The sequence below is a fragment of the Oreochromis niloticus genome, linkage group LG7 (assembly GCF_001858045.2).
Source record: "Oreochromis niloticus isolate F11D_XX linkage group LG7, O_niloticus_UMD_NMBU, whole genome shotgun sequence".
Classification (NCBI taxonomy): Eukaryota; Metazoa; Chordata; class Actinopteri; order Cichliformes; family Cichlidae; genus Oreochromis; species Oreochromis niloticus.
In genome coordinates, this window is record NC_031972.2 from 59,612,583 (window position 1) to 59,627,295 (window position 14,713).

At 37.9% G+C, this 14,713-nt stretch overlaps 1 protein-coding gene across 4 annotated transcripts; it reads left to right on the top strand.

Annotated features, from left to right (window-relative positions):
* Positions 1-295: 295 nt before the first annotated feature.
* On the top strand, positions 296-13,893 carry nap1l4a (nucleosome assembly protein 1-like 4a). Of its 4 annotated transcripts, XM_005471021.4 has the most exons (15): positions 296-419; positions 1,326-1,363; positions 2,201-2,273; positions 3,757-3,901; positions 4,430-4,516; positions 4,872-5,006; positions 5,090-5,161; positions 5,265-5,404; positions 5,653-5,798; positions 9,886-9,905; positions 10,028-10,147; positions 10,274-10,309; positions 10,486-10,539; positions 11,784-11,818; positions 12,179-13,893. In XM_005471021.4, exons 2-14 carry the CDS (start codon positions 1,348-1,350, stop codon positions 11,787-11,789), a joined length of 1,050 nt encoding a protein of 349 aa, XP_005471078.1. In that variant the 5' UTR covers positions 296-419; positions 1,326-1,347; the 3' UTR covers positions 11,790-11,818; positions 12,179-13,893. The 4 variants fall into 4 exon arrangements, with proteins under 4 accessions (XP_005471078.1, XP_005471074.1, XP_005471077.1 ...); XM_005471017.4 differs by lacking the exon at positions 11,784-11,818; XM_005471020.4 differs by lacking the exons at positions 296-419; positions 11,784-11,818 and adding an exon at positions 457-535.
* The last annotated feature ends 820 nt before the right edge of the window (positions 13,894-14,713 follow it).

The following is a 14,713-nucleotide window of genomic DNA, read 5'->3' on the forward strand; positions in this document are numbered from 1 at the left end:
ACAAATGTGCACAGAAAATGATGACACTGTTCTGACAAGAAAACAAGACTTTTGGTATGAAATGATTATCTTCTGTGCGTTTGTGTTGCACGTACACAAGATGTACTCTCAAAAAATGCTCTTTTTTTTTGTTTGTTTGTTTTTTTAATCAAACCCTGAATTAGATTAGATATTAATCATGAAAACACTTCTCTGTTTAAGAAACGCTGGATGACTGAAGCACAAGTGAAGGTAGATAAGTGATCGGTGTTATCAAAAATGACATTTTCGCAACGCAGTGCTTAAATGCAGCACCAAGTTCGCTCTCGCCGGCTGTCCAATCAGAATCCAAGAAGCTGGAGCGTGTGTGTCGCACGGGCGTGCGGATTGAAGCGAATACGCGTGAGCGACGCGCCTGGCGAGATTCCGCTCATATAGAGGTAAGACTGCTGAAACAGTCAGTAAGCAAAGATTTGTCATTAATTTTAGCATATGTTTCCATGTTGGGGTACTACTTTTGCAGCTGGAGTTATCTAATGAGTCCGGCGGACCGCCGGTAAACTGTCTTCACGGCACTTTTGTCTGACTGTGGTGTTTTTAATTCACGCGCGAGCTAGCCGAAGCTAGCTGGTATTAGCTTTTCAATGCGGTCGGTAGTGGCTAGCTGTTATACCGTTATCCGTGGAGATACATAATGGAATTTTACAGCACTGCTGCGCTGCCGCTCCATTCTGATTGTCTTGAGCCAACTAGCGACAGTCTAAAATGGTAACCCTCACACTTTGTCCTCGCCCAAGCATTGTTCTTAGCACGCTGGCTTGTAGTTTCTTGCTACCTAGCTGGCTAACCCGGTTAGCTGCTGTCAGATCTTTGGCACGCCCATACTAAGTGATTACACCTATGTGTTTGTACGTGAGGTGATGTTAGCGTCCACATTCATTAGATGTCGCCCAGAGGTTCCCTGACTGCCGTAACCAGCGCTGGTCATTTTACACTTGCTGAAAATGGAGAGATGCTAACTTTGGTTGACATAGCTTAGCTCAGCTGCTGTTAGCATGTCAATGCGTCATCGGCCTGCGCTTGCTCAACACTGCTGTTGCTGTAGATCGGTGAAAGTTAGCTCAGCTGGTCTGCCTGTCACTCTTCTGCATCGGTTTTAATTATGAGCCTTCAGCGCAGGTTATTTTTGGCAGTTCAGTAGCTTCTCTAATTTACAAGGACTCACTGATGAGATACAATTGACAGTATTCATCATTCACTTTGGTGTTACTTCCATAAGTTAGTTACTCACTTTAATTTCTGATGATGTTTACATGGCTTATATAATCTCATATACTTCTAAACAGAGGGAGGAGCTGACACTTGGTCATGGAAGCCAATAAAGGTAAAAATAAATAATTTTTTTTTCGCTTGCCACGTTAAAGTAATGCGTCTGATGAGATTTGTTTACTTGATTTAACTCTGTACCTGTTGGTTGTTAAAGGTATGTATGCTTAGTAAGTTTTTCTATTACTCAATGGAAAAAAAACTCTTAATGCCAGTTCTTCCAGCAATTATTATTTCAAATATACAATTTATTAGCAGATTGTTAGAAAAAGTTGTGAAAAATGAATTCAGATCCTCATTATGCACATTACAAATTTCCTTTTCATGAGCTTTTTCCAAATCAGCACTCCACTAAGATTTCCCCTTCAAAGATCTAAAATGATCTTCTAATGGGATCTAATGTAGGGCGTTGTTTTCATTGTCTGACCTCTGTTCTGTCTTTATTACCATTGACTATAACATTTCACTTAACAGGCTTAAGGTTTTGGCTAATATCTCTGGCTTTGAGGTGTTACTATAAAACCATATCAAACATGGTTTTATATTGCTAGTAACTACTTTATTCTAAGAAAAGGCTAGAGATGTTAACTAGTCACACTAGTGTGTGAATGTGTGCGTGAATGGGTGGATGGGTGGATGACTGGATGTGTAAAGCGCTTTGGGGTCTTTAGGGACTAGTAAAGCGCTATACAAATACAGGCCATTTACCAATTATTTCATGAAACAATATTTGTTGGCTTATGTTTTATTGATTGGTTTACCTTATATTGTGTACAACAAGGTTGCAATTGGCTAAATATTAAATTAATATTACATGTAATTACATTTAATACACATTTTTGTTATCACAGTGTGAGATGAACATCTCTACTAATGTTGTATGTTGGTTTGACAGGTAAAGGGGATCAAGGGATGCAAAATCCAAGTGGGCAGGTGGACAGACCTGTCAGCTTCCACTTCTTGGAAAGGTCAGTGCAGCTGAACTGTGATTCGATTACTTTTTTAGATATGCTAAAAATGAAAACACTCATGGTTACACTTTATTGTTCTCATCATTGAGCGCTGTAGATCTCAATTCAAGAGAATTGCAACTTTTTAAACATATTAAGGCTAATTGTAACTAAATCATTCTTGAAGATTTATTTCCCCCTTGCTTTGACCTTTGTGTGGCACAGAACATATCTCATTGACATTTTTCTTTGCATTTGATAGGATTTAAAGCTTGTGTAGGTATAACAGGTGGATGAAAATGGAGAAGCAATCATAATCATAATTTTTACAGGGATTCTGACACTAAGGAGCCAAAAGATTGCAAATTACGTACATTTCCACTTGGACAGCATGCTCAAAAATGCAGAATCACTAATGTAAAATCATATGAAATTATTCAGTAGTGGTCCAGTACAGTGAACTAGTCTGCTGTTATGTTAGGCATAAAACAAAACTTTTCATATGTAGAACAAAACCAGTTTTTGGGTTGTTGGCTTGCTCGACTCAGCAGATGAATTTGATAACTGACACTATTGAGTAATTTCCTACAGCTGGTAGGGGTCGTTTCAGGGGTTTTTTTTATGCCGTACATATAAATAAAATCACTGTTTAATCTCCTAAAAACAAAAAAAAAAATTTAGTTCGTTGTGGACTCTCAACAAATGGTTTAGGATTACAGTTTTTCTTGTAGGGCTGTTCGATATAACGATATATATCGGATGACGATATAAAAACGTCTATCGTTTCATTTTACGCTATCGTTTGTTTCGTGGTGTCGCAAAATAAACTGTTTACGGCAATATTTTTTCATTATTTTGATGGTCACTGTAGCGGCTATATTAATTTCCTAAAGTTCTCGCTTTCTCTTATATTTTATATAACCACACTACAGACGGAGAAGCGCTTGTTTTTATGCGTTGTCGTTAGCAACGACGACTGTAAAACCACCGCATGTCTGCTTGTTTATTTTCCACATAAACCTTTCACAATAAAGCTCAAGATCCTGTTGAGACTTTTCAAAATAAACTGAATCACGTGAAAGATGCAGAGTATTTACGGATGAGAAGCAAAAAAGAGCCGTCAGATGCTAAAAAATAAACCTTAGACTCAAACGTTAGAACAGGCTTTTCCCCGCAGCACGCTGTGTGATAAATACTCACAAAGAAAACGGCGGCTGTTACAACTTATGTCTAAAAATGTATCGTTTCATGCATCAGTTAAAACACTCGACTCCAGGTACGCGACGCCCAGCTGGAAACACTTCACGCAAGTCGAGCTGCCCGACATTCACAGAATTTACAGAAAATGTTACATTTTTGTGATTTATATCGTTATCGGACGATAGATGTCTTAATATCGGGATATGAGATTTTGGTCATATCGCACAGCCCTATTTTCTTGTAAGACATTTTCCTTCATCACTTTTAAATGACCCTTTGTTATGTTTCTCTTCCCTTATAGCATGCTTCCCAAAGCAGTGAAGAGGCGAGTGCATGCCTTGAAAAGACTACAGGTGCAATGTGCTAACATAGAGGCTAAATTCTATGAGGAGGTCCATGAGCTTGAGAGGAAGTATGCCGCTCTCTATCAGCCACTGTTTGACAAGGTAAAAATGTGTTTTTAATAACACATTTCCTTAAAGTTATTTTACTTAACACTAGGCAGATATTTTCCTTTACTCTTTATGTGTTAATGCAAACAGAGTAAATGCTAGCTTTAAATATAAAACTGAACAAATCTCTAAGGATCACCTGTGGTGTTTTCTAAACTAATGGGTGTGTAATTATGTCTCTGGCCTAATCAGAGGTCAGCAAGGCTGCATCCATGGCGCTAAATTGAAAACTGCTGCAGCAAGTAGTCGACTGTCCTTTGTCAGTCAAGGCTATTTCCAGAGATAGTGACAAGAAGTCTGCCATTCTTAATCACACTGGAGACTGGCAGCTGTAATCCGGCTGCACCTGTCCTGTGTACATGTCGTGTGAGTGTGTGTCAGTCTCTCTCTCAAATGGTGTTGGTGTCAGTCTGCGAGCTGAAAATAAGCTACGCTTGCCATATGAATGTTTGCTGGCATAGTTATATAATATATCGAAAATTCTTTTAAAAATGTTTAACTTCACCATAATGTCTATCACAGAGACGCGATATCGTCACAGGAACAGTGGAACCCACAGATGAGGAGTGTGAGTGGCACAGTGACAGAGATGAAGAGGAGGAGCTAGCTGTAAGTACAAATTTGATTTTCTTTTAGAACCTGAAAAAAAAAATTTTCTTGACTTGTATAGAAATTCAGGTTTGGTTATAATGTTGTGAGTTTGCTGAGACTGGATTCTCTACAATAAGGTCTCTGGAAAAAAAAGGAATATAATAGTCACTCAATACTAATAAGAGGCTGGAATTGACAGTTGTTGGGTTGCACAAGTGGAAGTAAAACAAGGCTTTAGGAATTTGCTTCTAATGTAATCGTGCTGTAGTGTGAACTATCTGATAATTTGGTAATAAATCATGATCTTGGTGCGACTAAATATAGATTTTTGTGAACAGTGAGTGTTGATAATCTCTCTGTCCACTCCTTACAGGAGGAAGTAAAGGAAAAAGCTGCTATTGAGGATGCAAAGAAAGAGGAAGCCACACCAGAGGAAGACCCAAAAGGCATCCCTGAGTTTTGGCTCACTATATTCAAGAGTGTGGACATGCTTAGTGACATGCTACAGGTACATTTCAGTGGCTGATGATCCTCTTCTCCCTTTTCACTTATTTTATGAATAGTACTTGACTTGTCTGTTAATCTTGACAGGAGCATGATGAGCCCATCCTTAAACACCTGAAAGATATTCAAGTCAAATTTTCTGAGCCAGGAGAGCCAATGGTCAGTGTCTGCCAGTGACTGTAATTATGGTCGATTATCATTAGTTACTTAGGCAAGATTTAAGTCGGTGTGTTAAATTATCCTTTTGTTCCTTCTTTCTTAGAGTTTTACATTAGAGTTCCACTTTGAGCCCAATGGTTACTTCAACAATGCAGTTCTCACTAAGGTCTACAAGATGAAGTCAGAGCCTGATCCCTCAGATCCTTTCTCATTTGAAGGACCAGAGATCATTGACTGTGAGGGGTGAGAACCAGAGCTTAATACATATGCTTGTCAAACTGTGGTAAACACGTGATGTTAAGTTTTAACTCAGAAATAGATGTGTGGTTTGTGCAGTATTTTTTTTTTTTTTTTTCGTATTTTCTATATAAATCTGTTGATTCTGCATCCCACATATCAACCTCTTCTTGGCAGGCCTTCCAACTTCTGCCTTTTTCTTGCATATTTTCTTTTTGCCGCCTCTCACTTTTTTTTATACTTCCTCTCTCTAGCTGTCAGATAGATTGGCACAAGGGGAAGGACGTGACAGTGAAAACCATTAAGAAGAAGCAGAAGCATAAAGGGCGTGGCACGGTCCGCACTGTTACCAAACAGGTCCCCAATGACTCCTTCTTCAACTTCTTTAATCCTGTTAAAGGTAAGAGCACACAGACACACATAATGTTTGGGATTTCTCAGGAACTCTCAAAGATACTTCTCTCTTTACAAAAACAAAACAAAACACAAGTTGAGAACTTTGTACAGATCTGCCAAACCTCCACTCAGAAATTTGCTTATGTTGCAAGAAATGGGTACACTTAATGGGCTGGTAACATCTGTTTACATGCAGGTAGTTTAACAATATGTAAGCGTATAATATGAGCTGTTAATCATGTAGTCAACTAAAGTGAACAGCAGGTGGCAGCAGACTCACTTTTTTAAATTGTTCAGACAGTGCCATGAGTAGGTGTATCAGTCAGTGTAGCTGTTGCTGCTGAAGCTGAACTTTGTTCATTAGTCAGCTTTGGGACTTTGGTTTTACCATTATTTTCCAGCTTGAAAGGCTTGTTACTGTGTTGCTAAACAGTGACTTAAATGACTGATAAAGAGAACTAAAATTTTTAGGGTTTAAGGTAACCACCACCTTTTAATGACATCATGTAGTTTATTGATGTTATCATTTATAACTAATTTTAACAGAGCTGGCACTCTGGGTTCTTTAAACCATATTAACTGTATTCCAAGTACCATAGGTTCTTTTTTAAGGCATTTAGCTTGCTGAGTTTAAATTAATTTAGTGTTAATTTAATTTAAATGAACAAATCAAACTGTTCTAATATTAGGCAACGTTATTGAAACAGTTGCCTCATTTAAAAATGAGGCAGGTCAGTCTCAGTTGAATAAACATCAGGTGAATAATAAAGTGTCAGTTAGGCAAATCTTGAATTTAATCATTCTTATTCAAAAGATCATTAAGTCAGGGCAGGATACACCTTCAATGACTGTGTCGTCTTTCCTGTATAGACAGCTTACCTGTCTGACATGCCCGAACTTATTCTGACTTTGAGGAGGTGACCTGATTACTCATTGGCTGCACCAATGTTTGCCCTACTGGTTCAGTCATAGTCTTGGTGTATGACTAGTGGATATAAATACCTCCTTGTCAAGTGTGCTTGGGTGTGCAGCTCTTTGGCCATAATGGCCATTAGTGGATAGGCTATCATTCAAAGCTCATGTGAACATGCACAAGTGCTGCATGTGACTTACCTGCTTTGCACCCCGTTGACTTTTCAATAAATCAAAATCTTGATAACTTTTATTGGTAAATAGTTGGTAGAGAAAACGTTGGCTTTTGACTATACATGTTGTTTTTCAGCATGAAATGAATACAACTTTTAATATAAAGCTTGATATCTCCATCTGCCCTAGGAGGAAGCTCATTCTCAGTAGTTACTGTCTTTTTTGTGTGCGTGCGTGTATGGGTCTTCTTTATAACTATGAACTATGCTAAGTGTCATTGCATTTTATTTGCCCCAAAAACAGTTATGTACAAAACAACGGAGAACACGGCAGGTCCGTACAAAGTCAGACTTGACGAAAAGGCAAAAAAAAAAAAAGTACGAGGAAAAAAAAATCAAAGGAGTGAAAGGGTTAGACCCATACGAGCATACAGAGTGGAGTAAGGACGTTAGCGTGCTGCCCAACTTTCATCACGCACATATTTATTATTATATGGTCCTAAGTGTGAGTGCATACACTCACAAGATGTTTATTAACTTCAGATCCCTGCAACAAGCCCAGGTCCAGTTTACTTTGGTGATTTGGACTATTCCATTTCACAGCTGTTGTTAAATTTTTTTCCTTTGCGTTGGCCTGTACAGGAGATAATCTATTTGTCATTTCAGGTTGTAGTATTACACAACATTTTCAGATCTAATAGAAAAAGAGTGAGTGTTTCGTAATTCATTCAATTTATTGTCTTTATTTGTAACTGGCATTATTGTTTCATTCTATTATAGAATCTTACATTAAAGAGGCAAAATTGTATTCCATTATGCTTTATTAGCTGCTTCGGTGAAAAACAAATCAACAATGCAAAAAACAAAAAAAAAACCCCATTGCAAAACAACATACTGGAAAACAGTTATTCATCACTTGATTGCTTCAATACAACACTTGGGCACATATATGAAGGACGTTTCGTGGCTGTTTTGATATCGCTCTCTGTCTTAACCGATCAAATCTCGCTGTGGTAGCAGCTTTAAACTCGGTATGACCCAGGTTGATACAGGGTGCCCAGTCTGGATCGCATTCCAGCATTTTGTAGGCTGGTTTTACTACAAAACACAACAAACATTAGCCTGGAAAGCCACAGTGAACAAAGCAGCATAGCGCAACGAATTCAATACAAGACTTATTTGTAACCTACATCAACAATTATATTATGATAAATTACGTAATAACTACAACAGAAGACTTACCTTTGTGGAAATGCTTGGAGCAGACTAACATGTGAGCTGGAGTGTTCTGGGACGTTATATTTGGTCTTTGAATGGCTGCAATCCAGGCCATTGGTCGGCTCTTTGTTACTTCGGAAACATGGCTTGAACAATTTCTCTTCCACGACGTAATCTGATTAAAAAAAACGATCTCTTTACCCGTCAACTTCCCGTGGCTGTCATGCGACCGGCTATTGCAGTTAATAATACAACACCTTCTTGCTATTTTTTTTGTTTCTTTTTATCGCTGTGTGACTGTTTTCATGTGAAAGCCTGCGTGCGCTAGTACCGCTTGCCATTCGTTCCCAGAATACTTTGCGGTTTTACCCCAGAATGACGTCACATTTTCAATCTCTATACTTTTGTCTCATTAATGAGCAATAATAAATATTATAATAAAGAGATAAAACACAGGTCAATAAGAACAACTAAACCCTTTGATTGTATACATGCTATACAGAAATTGTATTTTTTAAAGAAAAACAAATACAAAAAAATATATAAATAATCTCAAACAGTCAAAGTCAAATAAAATAGTTAATCTGCAAATTTTAATACAACTCCTGGAGGCTTACTGTGGATTTCTCGCTGTGTTAAACAGATGGTGGTGGGTGGAACAGCTACAAAGTTTGCCTTTCTTCACATCAGTTTGTTGATCAGGTGTTTTGATGATGAACTCCCTCTAGCTTTTTTTCCTAGTACTGCTTTTAATGGTGATCACAGAAACGCCGCTGCTGTTTTGGACGCTAGAAACACATTTTCTTTCGCTCACCCTGAGTTCACCGTCTCTGTAGCGGCTCTGCCTCTTTGCTCTTTGCATTGTGTAATGCAAAGAGCTGGGTCAATGTCATCATCACTGCTGATGCTGTGTGATTGGTATTTTTGTTAAAAACTGGAGGTTGTTTGACCTAATGTTGTAAAAGGTTTTTTTTTTTTTTTTTTTTTTTTTTTTTTTTTTATTCACACGCTGCTCCTTAATAAGTTTGTATTGCAGGTTTGTTTTTTTAGTTGTAAATGTTGGCAAAAAGCTTTACGTTTAATACATCGGCGCGCTACAGAGCTGTGCATTAAACGAAACATCGAAGGAAAGAATTTGTCAATTTTTTATTTTAATCAAATTACTTGATGATTCATTGCAGCCCTACATGCATAGTCTTATATACCAAAAATACTGTTGCGCTAAAACCGCGTGCTTCACTAAAAATCTCTGGATAAATTTCTATTTTCCTTCCAAGACCAGCACTGCTGGTTGTAAATCTTAAAGTGTAAGACTGTTGGGGTTCTGCTGTTAAACTTGTAAAAATCATCTGTCATGTAAACATGATAATATTGACCTGACAGGTGCAAAATTTGCAAATAATGTACCATAAAACTTGACCACTCAGATGTATATAACACTGACCGGTGTGGGCACAGCCTCATAAGTGTAACGTCTCAGTTTCCTCTAATACAGCATTCTTCAAAGAACGGGAAGGATCGGATGATGTTGCTTTTAGTCAGCGTGGTGGAGCACAAGTGTTTGCTCATGGGCTGTCACTTCCTGTGTATGATAACCTCGCTTTGTGATGTCATTGATAACCTACTGGGTTTTCATACCATATGTAAAATTCAGCTAATCGCATAAATCTTTCCATTGATATTGGCCTTTGTTTTAATGAATCTTATTTTTACCCTCTCGCCCCGTTTAAATCCCTTCTGTCATCGCTTTGATTCAGTGTGTTAATATTTTTTTTTTTTTCTTTGCAGCCCCACCAGATGGAGAAATGGTGAGTATAATGTTGCTGAAATGTTCTTCATAATGGCATTATTGCACCATTTCTTAGGTATTACATTCTGTTCAATCTGTCAGATTTGTGTGATAACACTCTATTCTATTCTTGTTTTATAGGATGAAGACTCTGAGTTCACCCTAGCCACAGACTTTGAGATTGGTCATTTCTTCCGTGAAAGAATAGTTCCCAGAGCAGTGCTGTATTTCACTGGAGAGGCCCTGGAAGATGACGAGAGCGTGAGTTTTTCCCTCAGACGCATGCACTTTGAGACACGACCATATAAAATGCTTAAGCCACAAGTTGGATATTTGCAGACTGACTTTTGTTGGCTTTGGTTTTTTTCCCCTTCTTTGTTTTTGCAGTTTGAAGAGGAGGAGCTGGAGGAGGGAGAAGAGGAGGTAATTATTTGTTCACTGACAAACATTTGAAATCTTAAGAAATGCCACTGACTTTCACACAGGGGATTACAAGTGTACCACCTCAAAACATTTAAATTATACTAGTTACTATAAATGTGAAATTTTCTTAAGTATTCCTTGCATGTTTAAGTGTCATTTTTCTGTTTGTGTCTTAGGAACAAGATGAGGAAGGTGATGACGATGATGATGAGGGAGACTTTGATCCCAAGGTCAGTTTACACCCTGAACTTCCTTCCCTATTGTTATAAAGTATCACAATTTGAACCATTAGGTCCTCGGAAGTTTAATTTAGTAAGTCAAAGTTTTGATATATCCCATAAGTTAGGCATATGGATGGTAAAAATGTTTTGTCAGTGGTAGAAACAAGCTTATGTGTGGGATTTGCACCAGCTTGATCACTGTTATGTTCATGTAAAGGAGTGTCGTTTACTCTGTTCTTAATGAGAGTCCGCAAACTCCTGCAGGATTAAAGGAACCTCTAATTTTGTGCCTCCAATTAGTAATGCACACAATAGCAAAGCAGTGAGCACCTTCAAAAGTTTCAGCTTTTTTCTGATGATGTTTTTAGCATTTTTACTAAGTGAAGAAAGCAGAGTTCTTTGGATCCTTTTTCCATCTGTAGCTGTGTTGCAGTCCTGCTGAGAATTACTGTAGCAGCGTGTCAATTACCTGTTATGTAAACAGTTGCCTTAAAAATCAATATGACAGTTCCTTGACTTTGGTTTCTAATTTTCTCTTGAAAATGCTACCTGCACAGGCTGCACAGACCTGACTGTCAGGATTTGGCTTCAATTTCAAGCCCTAACAATCTCAATGTTGTTAGACTGCTTTGGGGAAGCTCTGGTTATCTAGGAGACACTGGTTATATATTATCACCAGAGCCTCAAGATCTCAATATTTCAAGTAGCTGTTTTAGGAGACCATTACTTTCTCTTGAGTCATCTGTTCACTGCAGTGCAGTTGTATAATGTCCCGTGTTGGAAAACTACTGATTGTGTGACAGACTACCATGATTCTGGTAGTTGTGTGACCTGTTCATACAGGTTACATCTCATTTCTTTCAGGATATCGGATTTAAATTTAAAAAAAAAAAATCATGTGATAACAGATGGTGACATACTTGTTTATTAGCAGATGGTGTAGTTGAGATCACTATACTCCATACTTCCTCCATCACATTGGACTATCACATAAACACATAAACAATGTGTCCTGAAAACATGTAATAAGCTGACTGTTAGTAGTGTTACTTTTTATAAATTTTTCTTTAAATTTTATTTTATTTTCTGCCATACCCTTCTACCATCTCATCACCCATTGTTTTTTGCTTCATGGTGCTCATTAATAGCAATGTTTCACTGTGCTTTTTTTGTCATTTATTTTTTAATCTGATGTTTTAACTTATTCATACTGTTGTCTCTCCCTCCCCTGGATTACCCCCCCTCCCTTACAGGCATAATCAAACATTCTCACCCCATGCATTTCTAGGTAAGGGAGAAATTAGGATGGCGTCCCACATACATCACACTCGCTCATCCAGTGGCTTTGGTTTATTCTTGATTTCCTTTTCTTCTTTACCTCTTTAATTTTTGTTAACATTCCCACCTCTTTAGGACCCCCGGTTTACATATTGGGTAGATTGCTTCTGTTCTTAGTCGTGTTGGTTTCCATCTATTTAAATTTCTTGCTTTAGACCCATTCCAGGTTTCTAACATTGCTCCCTTTGCTGTACCAAACAAGGTGCTTTCTTTCTTGAGCAGTTGTTTTCTAGCTAGCTGATGTTGAGCAGTTTCATTGCCTGTCTTGTTTCATTTTTTTTTTTCCCTTTTTCCTCTTTGTTCCTTGCAGAAAGAACAGCCCCAGCCGGCTGAGTGCAAACAGCAGTAACCTTGGTGATCAGGGGAGGTGGAGACCTGTTGTCCATCAAATCAGTTGTTAACCAATCAGCAAGTCCTACTACTTGTACAGGCTCCGCCTTTTTACAAACTCTTACCTGAACGCAATAGAACGCAAACCAAACTGCGTTTTTTACTATGTGCATGACTTCTTTTTCTTTTGTCTTGCGCCCATCTCGCCCCATTTATTTGGCTTCATTTCAGCCCAAAGCAGGAAGTGACTTGACTATGTAAATTGCCATGGCATCATATAGGAACAGTTGTCTTTAATAATGTTGAGTAGGTTACTACTGCCAAACTCAGAGCATTATTAGATAAAAGAGTTTAAAAATAAGAAAAAAAGAATTGGATCCCAAACTTTAGTTTTCATGGAAATTGGTCAGTTACTCAGGGTTTTTTAAACACCAACACGATGTGAGTTTACCAGGAAACTGCTGAACAAGTTTGACTTAATCTTTCACTGGGGTTGTTATCATTTGTTTAGTGTTTTTTAAGAGACATACAATTTAATTTACTTTTTTGAATGTTCATTGTCATGTCATTGGACTATTTATTCTGGTGTCATGCAGCTATATGATACGGTGCATTTTGGGGAACGCTTTAAGGCCCATCTGCAGTTATAGGCTCGAAGCTTATTTGAGCATAGCAGGTTAACAAAAACGTGAATACTGCCAATTTTTTTTGTTTGTTTTGTTGTCGGTTTGTTTGTTTGTTTTGGGGTTGTTTTTTTTTATTTTAAAAACATGTTCAGACTGAAGATTCATGTTCTGTATTGATAGTGCTCTCTTCTGTTCGGATGTAGTGGGGTAAACAAGCATTTACACTGAGCACACTAACTACAATCACGAGACAAGCACGTGGTTATATATTTCCATTTTCCTCAGTCACCCCTGAAATGCTCCTTCCTCTTGTTTTAACAAGCTTGGTGAGAGTACTTTTTTTAAATTACAATGTTTGATATGAAAGACAAAACTTGAATCTTGAATTTCCCCCAGCCCAAGCCTCACATCCAGTCTGAATATTCTCCGCACAGATGACAGATTTAAGCAATGGCCAACCCCTGGGCTTTTTGTGGCTGTTTATAAGATAGCACTTCTGGTATGCATCTAGCGCTAAACAAGTGTCATTTAGAGTCAATGTTGGAACACAAAGTGTGGATAAAATGTAAATTCTGTTGCCAAGAAGCCAAAATGAAAGACGCCGTTCTGGTTCATTAAATTGTTTGCCAATTGTTGTTAACACAGTGTAATCTAATTCAGCATTTAAAGTTGTTTCAGAATATATAAGTATTTGTTATTGTCTACTTATTGAATCGGTAGAAAGTGGGAAAACAAATGGGAGAAGGTGCCAATGTATTTTATATACTTCACTGGGATTTTGGCCATTTGTTTTGGGCGCTTGTGCCTGATGACTGATCATCAAAGGACTTGGCAGCAAAATATTATCCACCCCTCTCTTTTAAAAAAAAAAAAAAAAAAAAAATTGTTGATCTTGTCGGACAGATCTCAGAGCCACGGTTGACGTCTTCAAATCTACCGCATTGGACCGTGTGCTAGCAATGGCCTTAACTGGTTCTTATTCACAATTTGTTACTTGCGCAATATTTCTTTTCAATTTGTACAGTTAGTTAAAATATTCTATTAAAGTTGTGCGACATGGAAATGCAAATTCGTTGTCCTTTGTGTGTTTGTATCTTGTGTTGGTTTAGCCAGGAACACAGGTAACCCACTTAATTTTGGGGGGGAGAGAATATAAAATTGAATTGTAAGTTTTTGTATATAAGCATGTGAATAAAAATCATCTGGTCCTGCAATTATTTAACAAAGGTTAAATGCAGAAGAAATGTGTGGAGTGACTAGATACATTGTTACTACCTGTATAGGAATTAAGAGAATCAGGTGCTGATAATCAAATGCACTTTGAGTTATAAGCAAGTGTTTGGGGGTTTGCTCATGTGGAAGATTGTGATGTTTACCGATCAGGAGGACAGACATCGACATTATATTTCTGTCCATCAATCTGGAAATGATTATCAAGCCATTTGCAAACAATTTGGAAAGTTCACGGTGCAAAAGATTATTCACATGTGGAAAGCATTTAAGGCTTGCCTTTTTAGATTAACTGCAAGGTCAAACCATGCAGTGCTCAGAGAAAGTTCAAAAACCTCAACAGCTACATCTTAGACTCTACAGGCCTTTACAAGCATATTATAATACAGTCAGAAAAAGACTGATCAAGTATGGCTTGTTAGGAGAATTACCATGAGAAATCTTCTCTCTACAGCATGACACCCTTCTGAAGTGATAGAACAGATGAGACAATACACAGCGCTACCTTTGGGGAAAGCCAAATGTTATATCAACATGCTGTTGGACGGGTGATGATTTGGGTTTGTTTTAAAGCCACAGGCTCTTGACACTTTGCAGTCGCGTCAACCTTTTGAGTCAAAGGTAAGGCCATCTGTTTGACAGTAAAGCTTGGTGTAATC

Bases quoted from the DNA above. Each gene is read 5' to 3' on its own strand.
- nap1l4a (XM_005471017.4), top strand. The intron at 3,902-4,429 runs GTAAAAATGTGT...TGTCTATCACAG, and splicing joins ATCAGCCACTGTTTGACAAG to AGACGCGATATCGTCACAGG. The intron at 10,148-10,273 runs GTGAGTTTTTCC...TTGTTTTTGCAG, and splicing joins CCCTGGAAGATGACGAGAGC to TTTGAAGAGGAGGAGCTGGA.